This window comes from Jaculus jaculus, chromosome 8 (assembly GCF_020740685.1).
Source record: "Jaculus jaculus isolate mJacJac1 chromosome 8, mJacJac1.mat.Y.cur, whole genome shotgun sequence".
Classification (NCBI taxonomy): Eukaryota; Metazoa; Chordata; class Mammalia; order Rodentia; family Dipodidae; genus Jaculus; species Jaculus jaculus.
In genome coordinates, this window is record NC_059109.1 from 11,909,068 (window position 1) to 11,924,278 (window position 15,211).

Sequence of the window (15,211 nt, forward strand, 5' to 3'; positions counted from 1 at the left end):
TACACAGTGAGTTCTGAGCTACATAGCGAGACCTGTTTCCAAAAAGAAAAAACATTAGCATGTAGTCTTGACTTCTGCATACTCTTATTCTTCAAGGCCCCAGTCAGTTTGTCACCTGCTTGCTTTTTTTTTTTTTTTAATTTATTTATTTAAAAGAGAGATACAGAAATAGGCAGGTAGAGCGAGAATGGGTGCGCCCAGGTTCTCCAGCCACTGCAAACGAACTCCAGATGCATGTGGCCCCTTGTGCATCTGGCTTATGTGGGTCCTTTGGCATTGTAGGCAAGCGCCTTAACCGCTAGGCCATCTCTACAGCCCACCTGCTTGCTTTTTTGATTGTGGTCTTATTTGGGTGTCTGTCATGCCCACAGCTGGACTAACTACAGCTTTGTGGATGCTCAGGTGAATCAAAAGGGATGAAAGTAGTACCAAGTGTGGGCTGAAGGATTTTCCTGGGTCTCTCTTTATCCCCCAGTGTGAGAGTGCATTGATTGCATCCTGGCCCTTCCGTGCTGATCGGTGTTGGCCAGAGTGATGAACTGCACTATATGTAAGCTGCTGTGTACTGAGATTGGACAAGTCATCTGGACTGGCTTGTGTTGCTCCTTAGACTTCAGAAGTCTATCCTGGACTGGCCTCAGGTAGAAGAGTGGGACTTTCTTCTTGGTTTCTACCTTGTAAGTGCCAGCTCTTATTAGATTTCACTTATAATCCAGAAAGAACATCGCCCCTTTGGGAGAAGCTTCTGTGCTTTCTCAGTGAACTATGGCAGAGACTTGACCTCATTCCCTGAGCAGTGAATGTCTTCCTCCTGGGAAGTCAGACTAGAAATCCAAACCCTGGTTCATTCATTCAGCTAGCCAGTAGAACACTTTAGGTTTATCCAAATCCTGGTACCAGGTTTATCCAAATACTGGTATGTCCATTCAGCTAGCTAGTAGAACACTTAGCTTATTTGGGTATTGAGCACTGGCCTCTGTATATGACAGGTCAGCCCAGTAGGAATTCAGTCTCTGAAGCCTTGCAGTTCTTGCAGTGAGGACCCAATTGGTCCTCCTCTCCTGCAGTTCCCTGTTGGGGGCAGCTTTCCATACATTGTGCTGGAATTGGAGATGGGAACATTTCTGCTTGTGCTCTTAGGCAAATCACTTGCTCTCTCTGAACCCCAAATTGGGAGAAGTCCATCTGTTCTTTGTGCCTGACTAGAATGTAAGAATCAAAGGAAGTATCATAGAAGTAAGAGTTCTTCAGACTGGTAAGCAGAGTGCAGTTGGAGGGGTTTTGTCTGGCTGGGAATGTTTTGTCTTCATTGTAAGAAAGCAAATATCTTGTGTTAGCAGTTAAGGCAGTTGCCTGCAAAGCCTGAAGACTCATGTTTGACTCTCCACGTCCCACATAAGCCAAATGCACTGTGATGCAAACATGCAATGTTGCACTGCACACAAGGGGGCACACATGTCTGTAGTTCATTTGTAGTGGCTGGAGGCCCTGGCGCACCAATTCTTTCTCTTTTCCTTCTACGTAAAAAAAAAAAAAAGTCAGCCAGGTGTGGTGGTGCATGCCTTTAATCCCAGCACTTGGGAGTCAGGTAGGAGTATCACCATGAGTTTAAGGCCACCCCAGGAGTACATAGCGAATTCCAGGTCAGTCTGGGCTAGAGCAAGACCATACAGATAAATAAAGGTAAAACAACTTTTTCTTTAAGTTTCTGTTTGCTTGTAACCCCTTCCCCAGAACATTTATCTTGGATCCTTTTACTCTTTTCTATAAACGCTTACAGACATTGCTCAGTATATATCTCCTTAAAACAAGCCAACCCCAGCACTGATGTGTGTTCTTTGCCTGCACATAACGGGCTACCAGGAGTAGACTGAGTCCTCCAGAAACCTTTTGGGAGCCTGGTTTGAGCTAGCTTCTTGGGACCTGGAGTTTTTTTTTTTTTGTTGTTGTTGTTTGTTTGTTTGTTTTATTTTGTTTGGAGACATGGTCTCACTGGGTAGTGTTGCCTGGCTTGGAACTCAACTATATAGATTAGGCTGGCTTCAGACTTGCAGCAGACCTCCTAACCTCAGCCTTCCAAGTGGTGGGATTACAGGAGTGTGCAGCCATTCCTGGCCTGAGGAGCTTTATTACAACTTGCTGTGGCTGGGCATCTTTAATTCTGGCACTTGGGAGACAGAGGTAGGAGGATCGCTGTGAGTTCAAGGTCACCCTGAGACTACATAGTGAATTCTAGGTTAGCCTGAGCTAGAGTGAGACCCTACCTTTGAAAAACAAAAACAAACAACAACAACAAAAACCCTCTTGCTGTGGCTGGAACCCTGGATATGTCTGAGGAGAGAGATTGTGCTTGTTTCTGAGATTGTCTAGTGGTGGTGCCTCCTTTCAGTGGGAACAACATGGATGTGTAAGAGTGATGAGGGTGGTCAGCACTCCTATCTCAGGTGTGACTCTTGCCTGCTTTGGGAGAAGAGAAAAATTATCTGATTTGTCAATTACTTAATACTTTTTAAAAATTGATTTTTATTTATTTGAGAGAGAGGGAGAGAATGGGCACACCAGGACCTCTAGCCATTGCAAACAAACTCCAGATGCATGCATCATCATGTGCATCTGGCTTACATGGGTCCTGGGGAGTTGAACCTTTGCAGGCAAGTGCCTTAACCACTGAACCATCTCTTCAGTCCTGTTTGTCATTTTTTGTTTTTGTTTTAAAATGTGTGTGAATGAGATAGAGGAGAATGGGTGTGTCAAGGCCTCTTGCTGCTGCAAACTCCAGACACATGTGCCCCTTTGTGCATCTGACTTCATGTGAATAATAAAGAATTGAACCTGTGCTGACAGGTTTTGCGAGCAAGTGTCTTTTAACTACTATGCCATCTCCCAAATACAGCCCCCCCTTTTTTTCCCTTTTTGAGATAGGATCTCCCTGTGTATTTTAGTCTGGTCTGCCTCAAACTTGGAATACCCCAGTCCCAACATCTCAAGTGCTAAGATTACAGGTGTGTACCACCTTACCTAGTGGTGATCTACATTTTGGGGAGGGGTATTTTGAGGTAGGGTCTCACTCTGGCTCAGGCTGACCTGGAATTCACTATGTCTTCTCAGGGTGGCCTTGAACTCACTATGATCCTCCTACCTCTGCCTCCTGAATACTGAAATTAAAAGCATGTGCCACCACACCCAGTCTTCTTTACTTCTTATTTTGAGATAAGGTATTGCTAAATTGCTCAGCTGGCCTTGAATTTGTGATGCTCCTGAACATCTGGGTTGACTGACCTGTGCCCACAGACCCAGCTATTGGGTGCCTTTCCTTCTTACATGTGTCCTAACTTTAGCCTTGGATCCACTTGTAGGGCCAGCATGGTGACTGTGACTGCTTCCCCTTTGGCTCAGAGCCACGACTGAGCCTGCAGGGCTTCTCAGAACAGGGGCAGACATCCTCTGCCTGTTTGCTAACGTGTGTGTGGTAGATTCCCTGTCCTGCTGCTCCAGGGAGCACATCTTGTTGGACTCCTCTGTCTAGGCCAATTTGCTTCTCAGTCTCTTAAGCTGGGATCTGTGAGAAGCCCATGGGAGATGTCAGGGAGTTGTTGCTGCTCCCAGCTGGCTCTGATGAGAAGGAAGACGAGCCACTCTGGGCCTTGCTAGTTTTGAGAGTGTAGAGGAGCCCCTGATGGCATCTGCAAACCTGGCTGTGACATTTATCTTCATCCTGAAGGTTCCTCTGGGGCTGGCACCCTGGGAAGTATCATCCTTTGGGCCCTTTCAGAAACTGTGAGGTGGCACTGTGCCAGTCCTTCCCTTGACTGGCTCATCTCTGGGCCAGGTCACACACTGCCCCATTGTGCTGTGCTTTCCGATGCAGCTCTTGTCACAGCCTCTGATCCCCAGCTGATCTCTCACAGTCCTTCCCCGGGAGCCCGTGGGAGGCAGTGGGATGCTCTCTGTTGGCATAGGCCTGGATGGGTGGCAGCTGCAGCTGAGAGGGGCTTTGTTATTACAAGCAGTTTTCAGAGCCCGGGTGCAGCCTGGTAGCAGTGTCGGGGACTAGGGAGATGGGAGCTGTGTGCCTTCTACAACAGCTGCCTTCCCTTGACTGACCAGAGAGCCTTGGTGCCTGGGTCGGTGAGGCAGATTCACCATTGGTAGGTGGGTGTCTGTTGCACCCAGTGGGCTTTCTGGGAGGCAGGAAGAAGTGCCCCCACCCCCCGAGAGTGCAGTGCATGCATTCAAGCGCCCCTCAGCTTGGTTTTTGTCTGCTCTCTTTGCAGCTCCGGCGTTGGGCTGCTCACACACCAAGCTGTCTGTTTATATGGAGTGCCTGGAGGGCGTCTGCCGGGAGCCTGTCGCTAACCACACTAACCCGGAGCGCTGGTTGCTTGGGGAGAAGACACTAACCCTGTGAGTCTGACCTCGGACAGCTAACATGCCCTGGACAGCCGTGACACCAGTGCCACCTCTCCTCCATTCTAGCAGCCTGCCTGGCTGTCCTCCCCTCAGTCTCGCCATGTCTGCTGTCTGGATTCCCTCCTGTCCTAGTCTGCCTGCTGTGGGCGGGGGTGTGCCTCTTCCATGGCCAGCCTACTGTTAGATTCCTCCATCCCTAACCCTCCTTCATACTGGGCACCTCAGTCTTCCTCAAAACGATTAGTTGGAGTTTCTGTAGCATTGCGGAGTTCAAGTGCGTTATCTCAGTTACCATGCTGTCTCTGCTCCTCACCCCACAGACAGAGCTGGGAGAAGGAAAGAACTTCTCTTCTGGACCAGATCATCTCTTCCCTTTGTCAAGAGAGGGAGGATGGATGGTGTCCCCATTATTCTCACCCAGGCTAGGAAACTAGGGTTGACTGCCAAGTCTCTTCTGGACTAGGGAGGTTGAGGTATACCTTGGCCTGGTTTTGGAGGTTTCTGTGGTCAGAAGAGAGAAGCAAACTGAAGGCCAGAACCAGAGACTTATCTGAGATGTAGCTCCTGCCTGTGACCATTGATCTAGGAGGTGGAGTTTGGTTACCTACCTGCTTCTACTCCTGGAGTGTCAGGTGGACTTTAGAACTGGGAAGGGTGCCTCAGCTAGACAGGGCTAGGACCTGACTTTGGACTTGTCAGGCCCAGAGGAGGTTCTGGCCTCAGTGAGAGACTGGTGAGTGTTGCTGGGCCAGGGGACAAAACTGTAGGCCCTCTAGGTAGGTAGGTAGGGGTGTGTGTGTGTAGATTCTCACTCTAACCTAGGCTGATTTATAACTCACTCCATAGTTCAGGTGGGCCTTGAACAAATGGCAATCCTCCTTCCTCAGCCTCCCTGAGTGCTGAGATTAAAGGTCTGTGCCATCACACTCAGCTGTTCCTCCAGGTAGAGTTCATTTCTTTCTTTTTTTTCCCCTTTTTTTTTTTTTTTTTGAGGTAGGGTCTCATTCTAGCCCAGGCTGAGCTGGAATTCACTATGTAGTCTCAGGGTGGCCTTGAACTCATGGTGATCCTTCTACCTGTGCCTCCGGAGTGCTGGGATTAAAGGTGTGCACCACCATGCCCGGTTTAGAGCCTGTTTCTGTTGGTGTGAGGAAGGCAGGAACCTGACTCAAGCATGGGACTGGCAGATGTGGAAATGAGGCATATAGGTTCTTAGAGGGTTTCTGGGAGACTGAGGTAGGAAGTTAGCAAGCTGGATGAGGTTTGATTCTGACTGGAAAAACAAAAGGGACTGGAGTTGAGGGTTCGCTTAGGATCACTCCTCTTTGTCTCTCATTAAGAGAGGGCATGGGTTCTAATATCAAGTGCTGGCTACAAACTTGGGGACTTTTTGGCCTTCCGTTTGTTAGGGGAGTGTTTGGTTTGCTTGGATCATCATCTGTAGTCTCCAGCCCCTTTGATCCTGTCAGGTGTTTGTGGGAAGAGAGGCCAGGTGAATAGAGGAGGTATTTGCTCAGGTGGGAGCCAGGTGAACCCCCACAGGTCACCCACACTGGTTATGAGTCCTCATGATTACTCTGGGCCCAATAGTGCCCGCCCTTTTTGGCTTTCAGAGCCCTGTCAGTCTGTTCAGTTTAGTGTAGGCAGGGGGGCCAGGTCAGGGCTACAGGCGGCTTGTCCCAAGAGGCTGAAGTTGTTCTCGCCCAGAGGGATGGCAGGGCTGGTCTAGGCACAGACTGGCATCTTCTAGCCTAGTCATCAGCCCAGAGCAGCACCCCACTCTAGGCCCCACCCTGTGCTGTTGGCTGCCTGCCTGCCACGCGCCCAGGATTGCTGAGGGCTTTGCTCGTGTACCTCAGGAACACAGCTGTGTGCCGGAAACCGGGGGCTGGGGCAGAGGGGGGCAATGAAGTAGGGGAGACCAAACCCAGCCTCTGTGGGATGAAGACCTTGCCTGGGGGTGGTTCTGCTGCTCATAGCAGGCAAGGTGGGGGAGGGGCTGTATCTGGTGTGGTGCTGGGTTGGGGCTTTGTGGGCAGTTCCAGGCCCACTGCTGGGGGTCTTCATCACGGGATTAGCCCTTGCAGGTGGTCATTTGTGTTCTCTGGCTCCAGTTGGAGGCAGAGCCTACGTTCCAGATGCAGCCAAGCTTGTGTGATAAGGAATAGCCTCCCCTGTCCTGAGTAGCCTCCCGAGGTTGCAGAGGTCAGAGATTCTGTATTTAAGGCATGTGACTCAGAACAGTTCCCAAGGGGGACATCATTCCCTGTGTGATTGTTGTATTCTAGTAGCTGGTGGGGGCTTTTTGGAAGAGCTGGTGTTTGTTTTTATTACTTATTTATATCCTACTGGGTTCCTAGGAATTAAGGTAGCATGTAGCACAGCTGTCTTCTGACGTCTGTCCTGGTTTTCTTTTTTTTTTTTTCCTTGAGGTAGGGTCTGGCTCTAGTCCGGGCTGACCTGGAATTCACTATGTAATCTCAGGCTGGCCTCAAACTCATAGAGGTCCTCCTGCCTCCACCTCCTCAGTTCTAGAATTAAAGGCGTGTGCCACCCCGCCTGGCTTTCCTTTCATTTGAAAAGCAGTAGTGATGAATAACTTCTCCTGTGTGCATTAGGAAGACGAGGGTGAACGATTCTTGCAGTTATGTGTGGCCCTGCCATGATCAGTGACCCCCTCCAGGTCCTTCACTTCCTATCTGAGAGCAGGCTTGTCTAGGTTTGTAGTATGATAAACTGGATCTCCTTTGTTAGGGGCATTGGTGACTTAGAGTAGGAGGCATCTAATTAGGTTCGAGCTGCCGATGTGTGTCAGGTCACTTGTGCAGCGTGGCCGTAATATAAAACTTGGGGAGCTGGAGAACCTGTCTAGTGGGGAAGAGCAGCATCCATGTTGGATTTGGTTTCATTCCCTCTCCTGCGCCAGTGCTGGGGTAGGAGGTTCTGGTCCTCAGGAGGCAGATAGCCAATTGTTTGGAACTTCTTACCTGTTCTGACCCCCTTTTATTTTTGAGGTAGGGTCTCCCTCTAGCTCAGGCTGACCTGGAATTCACTATGTAATCTCAGGGTAGCCTTGAACTCATGGTGATCCTCCTACCTCTGCCTCCCGAGTGCTGGGATTAACAGCATGCGCCTCCATTCTCACTCGGCCTGTTCTGCCCCTTTGACTATGCTAGACTTTGAGCAGATCTCAGCAGGTGGGCAGAAGAGAATGGGGGAGGGTACCCCAGACTCTTGGGCTTGCTTGAAGCTTTTGCAGTTGTCCCTGGGAATGTTTGCTGGGAGCAGAAACATAGACTGTGGCTTGAGTGAGTCAGAATTCTGAAGAGGGTTCTCTAATCCCATCTCTCCAGTAGTAGTGATTTCTGGCCTTAACGGAAACCCTGGTCACCACTACCCACAAAAGGGGACAGGTATAAGTCCCATCTATGGCTAAAGCGGCAGTGCTTGGTGCACTTTGTTGCCTTTGAGTAACTGACAGTGCTCTCTCAGGCAGCGTGTGGTGTGGCATCTGTGCCTGGCATCTGTCTGCATGTGCACTCTGCTCAGCCATGTGCTGGGTTCACAGCGCAGGTTCCCAGTGCGTGCTGAGCCCCGTTTCTAATGAAAGTAGACTTTGTTCTCTGAAGGCAGCTAATCGTGCCCCATGGGCTGTAATCAGGGAGCAGGTATTTAATACAGGGCAGGTGGCAACAGGCGGCCTGCATGGACTGGCAGATTGCAACATGGCAATTAGGAAGCTGTCACATCCCCACCCCCAGCAGATATGTGGTAGTCTCTCTTCTGAACTGATTTTGAGAAAGAATGAATGCTATGTAGTTTAGGAAGGAGGTGGAGTGAGCTGGTTGGGTAGGGAGGTGAGGAGAGCCCCTTTCCCTTCAGAGGATCTGGGCATGTGCAACAGGGCTGGCCAAATCAGCCCAGGGAGCTGTAGGCTGTGCTGGGTCAGCCAGGGCACACAGCTTTAAGACCAGCCACATCAGTTGGTAGCTTGCTCCCATGCTGAGTCATCTGACCCAGGTAATTTGGGGTAGGAGTGGTGTTCTTCCTCCAGAAGGTATTTGGTGGTGTTCTGGAGTCTGCTCACAGCTGGAAGCCAGGGAGCCTCAGAGGCTGACCTTGTTTGCAGCTCACTTGACGTGGACCAGGGATTGCCTTTTCTCAGAACAGGCTAGGCGTCCTCCTGGGGCTGAGACACAAGGCACCTGGGAAACCTTTGGGCAAAGGAGTTGTGGCCAGCGGAGGCCGCTCCTAGTAGCTAAGTCTTCTTTCTCCTAGTAGCTAAGTCTTCTTGATGACACTATTCTGCTGCCTTCTAGCTCACCCCTTTTACCTTCTCTCAGCCTGGGTGCCAAGTCCAGCTGCTTCTCATTCTTCCCTGGTTCTGTTCTCCAGTCCAGGACAGTGAGCTGCCAGCCAGCCTCATTGTGTTTCTGTTTTATTGCTGGAATGTTGGGCACTTTGCTAATTTCACAAGTTAGATCCAAGATGTGATTGTCCAACACAGGCTGGTGTACATGGACTTGGGCCAGGGAAACAGATCTCCCTAACTTGGGTTGGGGAACACTTAAGTCTCCCTGCTGTGAGCATGGCCTCCTGCCTCCCTCCCTAAGACTGAGACAGGTTGAATGGTCTACAGAGGGAATAACCTTCCACCTCCACCCTCAGAGTCTGTGTCTGCGTCTCCTACCAGTGTCACTGTGCCCACACCCGCACTGTCCCTCAACTCAGCAAGCTAGGTTATCTCTAGCCAGAGAATCCCTGGCAATACATCTGTGCTATCAAGCTTGGAGCGTGCAATGAGGCAGGTCGAGGCAGGACAAGCTGTAGGATGTGGACCTTACTTAGAGAGACGCAGCTCTGCTTGCGAGTAGAATTACCAGATAGCTGTGCATGTCACTGCCCTCCCTGCCTGCCCAGAGCTTGCACATGTGCCTCAGTACCTGGAAGACAGTGTGGGCCTGGCAGAAGTTGGGGTAGGGAAGAGGAGGCTGAGGTGGAGAAAGGAGCATGCCGTGGAGTGAAGGATTCCTTGCCCTGGGGATGAGACAGTAAGGGAGCGGTGCTGCAGAGGAGGTGGAAGTGGAGGCAGAAGCCAGCTCCGGGATCCTGTGCTTGGTTTTCTATAGGGCCTCCTGCCGTTTCTCCACAGTCCCATGGCACTGGCCCTACCCTGATTTTCAGTCATAGACACATATACCTCTGAGTACCAGCCTGGGACTTGCTGTGCCTTTCCTTCAGGCCATGGGAGCCCCCACTCCAGGGCCCTCTGGGGGGGCACCCACAGGTTACCTGTGGCTATATGTTGTTAGTTCCCCCACACCCCAGGAATGTGCTGTCCTTTCAGGCCTGCCCAGATTCCTGTGCAGGGAGTCAGCCCAACAGCATGCTGCTTGTGCCCTGTGGGGACACGTTCTGCCTCCTGTCAAAGGGGCGGAGGCTGGCGGCTCGTGCCTGTGCTACTACACCCAGCTCCCCTAAAACCTCCAGTCTAGGACCAGACAGAGGCGTGAGACTCCTATTTCCCTCCCTCCCTGCCCCCACCCCATCCCCGCCCCAGGCCCTGTTGGAATGTGACAGGAGTCATGGCCAGGGCATGTCCTGACAGTAGGAACACATGCTTTAGCCCACAAGCCCTCCCTTACCCCCCAGCTCTGTTTAGGTTGATGGGGGAGGGAAGAGATTGTTTTTTTGTGCCCAGAAGGCCACCTGAGGTTACTGCCTACACTTATCTCTGGTGGCTACTGCCCCCATGCTGCAGTCCAGTTTATTACAGGTAGGGGCTAGGAGGGATGTGGGTGAGTCTCAGAACCCCAAGAACCTGGAGGGGACCTCTTGGGTCACTGGGCACAACCACACACATATAGATGCAGAGACTTCTGCACCGGGGTTGGTGTCACTTAGGTCCCCTCAGTGTGCCAGAGCAGTCCTGGGCCTGGAGCATAGGGGTTTTCTCTCAGTGTTTCCTAGTTGACCTTTTGCCTTGGCTACTCTGTTACAGTGGCTGCCTGTGTGTTGACAGTAACCCTGGCCTGTACCCACTATATGCCCGAGGCACCTCCTCTCTTGGCAGATTTTTTGAGGCAGGGTCTCATTCTAGCCCAGTCTGACATATACTTATTGTGTAGTCCAGGCCTGACACAGTGATCCTCCTACCTCAGCCTCCAGAATGCTGAGATTATATATAGGTGTGAGCCACTGCACCTGGCATCCCAACTCAGGTTTTGACAACTAAAAGTTTCCAGACATTTGTCAGATGTCCTGGACGTACCTTTACACATTGCTAAGTCTGTTGGCCAACATTGTACACAGAGATGGTCTTGTTGCTCTGTGTGACCCATTTCTAAGAACAGTTTCCAGTATCTTGCTCTTGCATCTCCGCTTGACATTTTCCTGTTGTCACTTGTAATCCATGTTCCCCCCAATTTCCTAGTTTTTAGCCTAAGAGTCCTGGGAGATGAACAGGACAGATTCAGTTTAGAAAAAAGACAGTGCCATACTTACTTCAGAGGCAGGTGTGTACTTAAGTGGAAATAGTGAACTTATGCACAGACATACGTGTCTCATATGGAGAAAAACAAGAACTCATTACATCGATCTTTTTTTTTTTTTTTTTTTTTTTGCTTTTTCGAGGTAGGGTCTCACTCTAGCCCAGGCTGACCTGGAATTCACTATAGTGTCTCAGGGTGGCCTCGAACTCACGGCGATCTTCCTACCTCTGCCTCACAAGTGCTGGGATTAAAGGTGTGCGCCACCACGCCCGGCAACAATCTTTTTTTTTTTTTTAAGGGAGGGTTTCACTCTTTAGCCCAGGTTGACCTGGAATTTACTATGTAGTCTCAGGGTGGCCTTGAGCTCACAATGATCCTTCTATTTTTGCCTCCCAAGTGCTGAGATTGAAGGCATGTGCCACTATGCCTGGCTCTACGTCAGTCATTTCTTTTTTTGAGATAGGGATTCACTGTGTAGCCTAGGTTAGCCTCAAACTCATGATCCTCCTGCCTCTGCCTCCACTTCCTTTCCCTAACACTCCCTAGGTCCTGTGGCCTCTTAGTGCTCCCTAGGGGCCTTCCAGGTCCTGGACTGGCAGGCAGGCCTGAGGCACTGACAGACAGGTGGCCGACACCTGGTTTCCACTTTCTTTCCTTCTCTGGTTTCAGAAGCTCTTGGCTAGAGGAAGTGGAGGGGGCTGTGGGATGCGGAGAGCTGAGGGCTAACTCCCGGACAGCGGAACAGAGAAAGCTGCCGACAAAGAGACGGTATGTCCCTCATAAAGCTTCCCTGGCTTGGTTCTTTTCTGGAAGGGTGGCAGGTGAGGGGCCAGACAGATGTCCTCTTTTGGTGAGAACTGGTACAAAGAATGGTGCAGGCCAGAGGGGCTTGGATTCAGCTGGCAGTGGCCAGAGAGCTTTCTCAAGCCTGGAGACTCACTCACCCTGGAGCCTGGGTTGTGTAAACACCCTCAAATGTTTATAATTCTTTTTTTTTTTAATTAGAGAGAAAAAGAGAGAAGATTGGGGCAGATAGAATGGACACGCCAGGGCCTCCAGCCACTGCAAACAAAATCCAGAAACATGTGCCACCTTGTGCATCTGGATTTACGTGGTTTTGGGGAATCGAACTTGGGTCACTAGGCTTTACAAGAAAGTGCCTTAACTACTGAACCACCTCTCCAGCCCTGATTCTTTAATTTTTTTTTTTTTTTTAACTGGGGCTGGGGAGATGACTCAACAATTAAAGGTGCTTTCTCACCAAGCATAGTGGCCTGGGTTCATTTCCCCAGTACCCACATAATGCCAGATGCACAAAATGCATCACCTGTACACACTCTCTCCCTCTCCCATAAATAAAGAAAAATTTTACTTATTTGAGAAAGAGAGAGAAAAAGAAAGAAAATGAGCATGCCAAGGAAGGTCTCTTGCGGCTGCAAATGAACTCCAAATGTATTACCACTTTGTGTGTCTGGCTTTATGTGGGTACTGGGAAATTGAACCTGGGCTGTCAGGCTTTGCAAGCAAACACCTTTAACTGCTGAGCCCTTTCCAGCTCTGGTTATTCTTTGAAAGCAAGCCTATATTAAACATTTCCTAGGTGCTGGCTACTTTTATTTTTGCTTGCTTGCCTGCCTTCCTTTCTTTCTCTCCTTCTTTCTTTTCCTCAAGGTAGGGTCTCACTCTGGTCCAAGCTGTCCTGGAACTCTCCCCATAGCCTCAAGATGACCTTGTACTCACTGTGATCCTCCTACCTCTGCCTCTGGGATTAAAGGTGTGTGCCACCATGCCTGGCTGCTGCTGCTTTTTTTTTTTTTGAGGCAGGATTTCACTGTATAGTCCTGGCTGGCCTCGAACTCCTGATCCTTCTGCCTCTGCCTCCCGAGGGCTGACAGGTGAGATTGCTGACTATGCCCTATTCTAGGCACTGTTTGTGGTGTCTGACGTAGGTTTCACAGCAGCCTTGTACAGTTGGTGCTGTTCTTATCCTTGGTTTAGAGTCACAGAGAACAGCTTTCCTTTTGCTGTTCTCCACCCCCACAAGGGACAGCCGAGGGCTGCTCTTGAGGCACCTCACTTCACTCTTTGACAGAGTCTACCCATTATGGCCCTGGGCCCTGCCTTTCCCTGCCTGCTCCTCACTGGGTCCATTCCCTTTTAATGACCCCCAACATGGCTCAGGCCTGTCTTCCCTCAGCAGGTGGAGGAACCTCCCAGAATGACCAGTGCAGCCCCTGCTAAGAAGCCGTACCGTAAGGCACCACCCGAACATCGGGAGCTGCGGCTGGAAATTCCTACATCCCGGCTTCAACAAGAGGTCAGCAAAAGAAAGCAGGCCAGAGCTGCTGGTCCTCTGTAGGGAGGAGAGTATGGTGTTATTGGTACAGGCTTGGGGTCTTGTAGGTGTAGCAGCTCTGGCGGAGGACTATGTGGCCACATGTGTGGAAACTTCAGAGTCATTGTATCTCAACAGAACTGATCCTTACAATGGGCATCCTGTCACACGGAGGTGCCCGAGCTGCCAGAGGCTAGGACTGCCGTTCTCTGTAGTGAGAGTCATCCAACCTTTACCCATCTGAGGCCTGTAAGGGGGTGGTGCTCCACTTGTTTCCCACCGAGCAGCTGCTCTTTATTGTCTCCAGGAAGTCCGGACTTCCTCCAGCTTTGCTTTGTTTGGCTAACATGTGTTAACTGTGTATTCCCTGCCAGGAGCTGTGTCAGGTCCAGTCCCCTTTTTTAGGAGGCCTGCAATCAACTGCAAAGTGCTCCAGATTAATTGACTCTCCTTCATTCAGCTTATAACATGTTATTGTGTTTTACTTGCCTTGCTTCCAGGCCTCCTCTGTTTCAGAGCATGAGGCCCATTTGAGACCCTGAGAGCCAGTCCAAGATGTTAAGCATCAGGTGTACCGTTGTCCACCATAGACAGACCCAGGGTGGAAATGCCATGACTTGCCCATTTCAATTCAGGGAACATTGGATAAAATTTTTAGTTATTAGGCTTGGTGCTACCCATTTTGCTTAGTCCCTTGGTTTATAAATGAGGAAACTAAGCAAGGCTTGAGTGATACTGAGGCCATTGCCTTAGTCACATCTAGTTGTCAGAGACTCTAGAGTCCATGGCCTGAGCCACTGACCTCATTGTCTGTAGTTGAAGCAGTCATCCCTGTCCCTCAGGCTGTACCATTGACCTGCTCTGGTTTGTGGTTAGCTGGGTTCTGGTTCGTGGGCCATGGCCACCAAAAGGGTTTGGGGAAGATGGGGCAGGATGTTCAAAATAAGATAAAAAGCCAGGCATGGTGGTGTACACCTATAAACCAAGCACTTGAGAACTGGAGGCAGGAGATCCGGAGTTCATTCTCAGCTATAATAGTGAGTTTGAGGCCAGCCTGGGCTACATGAGACCCTGACTCAAACAAACACGACAAACAAAATAATAATAACTTTGCTGTTGTCAGTCAGGATTAACCCAGAGGCTTATTTCTCTTCAAACCCAGGTCCTTGATTCTGCTTGCTTCTTCCACCTCATCCCAGGAGCTGAAGGGTTTTGTCAAAACTCAGGGTCAGGGCTGGTGAGCTGGCTTAGCAGTTAAGTGCTTGCCTATGGAGCCTAAGGACCCCCAGTTCGAGGCTTGATTCCCCAGAACCCATGTAAGCCAGATGCACAAGGTGTTGCATGCATCTGGAGTTCATTTGCAGTGGCTGGAGGCCCATTCTCTCTCTCTCTCTGTCTCTTTCTCTGTCTGTTGTTCTCAAATAAATAAATAAAAATAAAACAAAAAAATTTTAATTAATAAAAAGCAAAAAAACCCTCAAGGTCTTGTTCTAGCCCAGGCTGATCTGGAATTTATTGTGTAGTTTCAGTCTGGCCTCAAACTCAGCGATCCTCCTACCTGTGCCTCCCAAGTGCTGGGATTAAAGGTGTGTGCCACCATGCCCGGCAGAGAGAGAGGGAATGGGTGTGCCAGGGTCTCTAACCACTACAAATGAACTCCAGATGCATGTGCCACTTTGTGCATCTGGCTTTATGTGTGTACTGGGGAATCAAACTTGTGTTATTAGGCTTTGCAGGCAAGCTCCTTAACTGCTGAGCTATCTCTCCAGCCCCCAAACTAAGAACTTTTTTTTTTTTTTTAATATTTTAAATCCGGGTGCGGTGGCGCACACCTTTTTTATTTTTATTTTTATTTATTTATTTATTTGAGAGCGACAGACACAGAGAGAAAGGCAGATAGAGGGAGAGAGAGAGAATGGGCGCGCCAGGGTTTCTAGCCTCTGCAAACGAACTCCAGACGCATGCGCCCCCTTGT

General features: G+C 50.0%; 1 protein-coding gene across 8 annotated transcripts in view; it reads left to right on the top strand.

Annotated features, from left to right (window-relative positions):
* The window catches only part of Tjap1 (tight junction associated protein 1), a 33,396-nt gene that overhangs the window by 12,861 nt on the left and 5,324 nt on the right, over positions 1–15,211 (top strand). For 5 of the 8 annotated variants that reach the window (XM_045156631.1, XM_045156630.1, XM_045156633.1 and 2 more), the window contains 3 exons: positions 4,275–4,404; positions 11,571–11,669; positions 13,102–13,218. In XM_045156631.1, coding sequence (XP_045012566.1) covers positions 13,120–13,218 — 99 coding nt within the window. In that variant the 5' untranslated portion in view covers positions 4,275–4,404; positions 11,571–11,669; positions 13,102–13,119. Of the gene's footprint in view, positions 1–4,274; positions 4,405–11,570; positions 11,670–13,098; positions 13,219–15,211 lie in introns of all 8 variants that reach the window. The other 3 variants (XM_045156632.1, XM_045156635.1, XM_045156636.1) reach the window with 3 other exon arrangements.